Below are 3,354 nucleotides of genomic sequence, written 5' to 3' on the forward strand. Positions count from 1 at the left end.
CCGTCACAGGGTGTGACTCAAAGTAGTGATGTAGCCTCCTCTTGGTGATTAGGACGGTGTACAAGAGCTTCTGGATTTGGGGGTAGCGAGTCTTCGAATCGGACAAGACTTTGCTAACAAAGTATATGGGATGCTGCACCTTGAGGGCATGCCCTCTTCTTCCTGTTCTACCACCAGGATGGCGCTGACCACTTGCATGGTGGCTGCAATGTAAAGCAGGAGCGGTTCCCCATCGGTCGATGGGACCAGAATCGAGGCTCTCATCAGGATTTCCTTGACCTTGTCAAGTGCCTCCTGAGCCTAAAGCGTCCACATAAATCGGTTAGTTTTCTTTAAAAGCCGGGATAGGGGGAGGCCTCGTTCGCCGAGGCATGAGATAAAATGGCTAAGTGCGTCGAGGTACCTCATAACTCATTGTACTCCTTTTAGATTCTGAATTGGGCCCATCCTCGTGATGACTAAGATCTTCTCTGGGTTGGCTTTGATGTCGCGCTCGGAGATGATGAACCCAAGTAGCATACCCCTCGGGACCCCGAAAATGCATTTCTCAGGGTTGAGTTTGATGACGTTTGCCAAGAGTTTCACGAATGTTTGCTCTAGGTCTGCTATGAGTTGGTCAACCTATTTGGACTTGACCACGATGTCATCTATGTAAGCCTCAATAGTTCTCCGAATGAGGTCAACGAAACACTTGACAATACAATGCTGGTATGTAGCGCCTACGTTTTTTAGACCGAACAACATCGTGACATAGCAGAACGATCCAAATAGAGTGATGAAAGAAGTCGCGAGCTAGTCGGATTCTTTCATCGTGATCTGATGGTATCCAGAGTACACATCAAGAAAGCAGAGGGTTTTGCACCCTGAGGTCAAGTCGACTACTTGATATATATGTGGCAAAAAAACGGATCCTTTAGACATGCCTTGTTGAGACTTGTGTAGTCAGCACTTCCTTGATGAATCTAGCCACCAAAAGCTTCATGATATCCTCGTTGAAGGCCCTATGCTTCTCCTCATCAAAGCGATGCAGGCGTTGCTTTACTAGCTTGGAGCCTAGACTGATCTTCAAGATGTGCTCGGTGACTTCCCTCAGAATGCCTGGCATGTCCGAGGATTTCCACGCAAAGATATCTCTGTTGGCGCGGAGGGAGTCGACGAGCACGCTTTCCTAATTGGAGGAAAGCATGGTGTCGATGTGCACCACTTTGTCCTCGGAGCTACTGGGGTCTATGAGAACCTCCTTGATGCCCTCCGTGGGCTCAAAAGATTTGGCCGACCACTTGGAGTCAGGTGCTTCCTCGGCAGTCCCCTCCTTCATGACCGTGAGCTCCTCGGAAGCGATAATCGCTGAGGCGTGCTCATAGCTCTCAACCTCACACTCATAAGCGCGCTGGAAGGAGGTGCCAATGGTGATGACCCCACATGGGCCTTGCATCTTGAGCTTTAGGCAAGTGTAGTTAGGGACGGCCATGAACTTCGCGTTGCACGGTCGTCCTAGGATGGCATGGTAGGTTCCACGGAACCCGACCACTTCGAAAGTGAGGGTCTCCATCCAATAGTTGGCTGGATCCCTAAAGGTGATGGGCAGGTCAATCTACCCAAGCGGTATGCCTTGTTTCTCTGGCACGATGCTGTGGAAAGGCACCCCGGTTGGTCGAACGCGTGACCAGTCGATGTCCATGGCATCAAGCGTCTCGGCGTACATGATGTTAAGGCCGCTGTCTCCATCCATCAGCACCTTGGTGAGATGCATCATGCCGATAATTGGGTCGACCATGAGCGGGTTCCTTTCTGGCTACGGGACGCTCTCTGGGTGGTCAGATCGGTCAAAGGTGATGGCAGACTCCGACCACCATAGGAAAGATGGCATGGCTGGCTCGACCACGTAGACCTCGCGACTCGCGAGCTTTCGACGACACCTAGAGTCATAAGCCACTGCCCCACCATAGATCATGAGACAGCCATCTGGTGTCAAGAAACCGCCATCCTTCCCCTCAATGTCAACCACCGCTGGCTCAGGTTTGTTCCCTTGGTCCCCCTTTTTTGGAGCCACCGGATAGGAAACGCTTCATGAGTGCACAGTCCTTGTATAGGTGCTTGACGGGGAAGGCGTGGTTCGGGTATGGCCCCTTGAGTAGCTTCTCAAAGTGATCGGGAGTGCCCTTAGTGGGCACACAGCCACCTTTGTACTCAGTAGCAGCCACGAGTGAGTCCTCGTGTCGCTGCTTGTTCTTCTTTTTGTTCGGGCGATTAGAGGTGCCTTGTTGGCATCCTTGTCCTGCTTCGCTTTGCCCTTGGGACGGTCAAAAATCGCTCCGACTGCCTCCTCACCTGAGGCGTGGCTGGTCATAATGTCGAGGAGCCCCTTGGTGGTCCAAGGGCCCTTGCATCCTAGCTTGTGGACCAAAGACTCATAGGTAGTCCTGGACAGGAAGGCTCCGATGACGTCGGCATCGGTGACATCGGGCAACTTGTTGCATTGCCTAGAGAAGCGTTGGATGTACTCACAGAGAGTTTCCCCAAACTTTTGTCGACAATTCTGTAGATCCCAGGGGTTCCCAGGGTGCGTATAGGTGCTATGGAAGTTTCCCACAAAGATCTTCTTTAGGTTTGCCTAGCTTTGAATTTGGTTGGGTGGAAGGTGCTCCAACCATGTTCATGCCGAATTGGCCAGGAACAAGGAAGGTTGTGAATAATAAAGTAATCACTATCCGCACCACCAACTTGACAAACAAGCCGATAATCCTCAAGTCATGTTGGTCGGTGGTCGATACCACGGTGGGAAAGCTACGTTGAAGATGTGCCGGCCAAAAGCCTGGGGCCCGGTAGATTGGGACTCAGGCTCCGGTCCTCGCCGCTGTCGTAGCGTCCACCACGATGAGGGTGGTAGCCATGGCTGGCCTTCTCTCTCTTGTCCCCCCATTCATGCCTATGGGCGTCTAGGGTGTTACGTGCGTCACGGTTGGGGCCGAGACGCTCATGCACCGGGACCATGGCAAGCCCTCCACCGTCATGCGGCGCCTAGTGGATGGATATGTCCCGACCATGTCATCTCGAAGACATGTGATGACTGGCATCTAACTCACATCGCTGAGACTGCGAGCTTTCCACCTACTGCACCGCCACGCGCTCGAGCAGCGTGCAGATCTGGCGAGGGGCCCGATGGTCTTCGGGTGTCGCGGGCTCTGGGAGCCCTCGGAACAAGGTTGCCATGGTAGCTATGTACTAGCTTGCCCAGGCGAAGTGTGAGAGGCCTCCATCGTCCTTGATGATCCTCCGGTTTATGTCACGGGCGATGGCGCATGCATGTCCACCATCTCCGCGGCATTGGATCTCGCGTTCGAGTTCCACAAG

General features: G+C 53.0%; 1 protein-coding gene across 1 annotated transcript; it reads right to left on the reverse strand.

The window, feature by feature from the left end:
* Positions 1 to 1,168: 1,168 nt before the first annotated feature.
* Positions 1,169 to 1,777, reverse strand: LOC136536858 (uncharacterized). Its single transcript, XM_066529012.1, has 2 exons — positions 1,668 to 1,777; positions 1,169 to 1,571 (listed from the first exon to the last, which is right to left on the reverse strand). Exons 1-2 carry the CDS (start codon positions 1,775 to 1,777, stop codon positions 1,169 to 1,171), a joined length of 513 nt encoding a protein of 170 aa, XP_066385109.1.
* Between the last annotated feature and the right edge of the window lie 1,577 nt (positions 1,778 to 3,354).

The sequence above is a fragment of the Miscanthus floridulus genome, chromosome 2, assembly GCF_019320115.1.
Source record: "Miscanthus floridulus cultivar M001 chromosome 2, ASM1932011v1, whole genome shotgun sequence".
Taxonomy (NCBI): Eukaryota; Viridiplantae; Streptophyta; class Magnoliopsida; order Poales; family Poaceae; genus Miscanthus; species Miscanthus floridulus.

Excerpts from the sequence above, each read along its gene's own strand:
- LOC136536858 (XM_066529012.1), bottom strand. The coding sequence starts at position 1,777 with ATGGTCGACCCAATTATCGGCATGATGCATCTCACCAAGGTGCTGATG. Across the intron at positions 1,572-1,667 it reads GATGCCATGGACATCGACTG|GGATCCAGCCAACTATTGGA; the intron begins GTCACGCGTTCG and ends CATCACCTTTAG.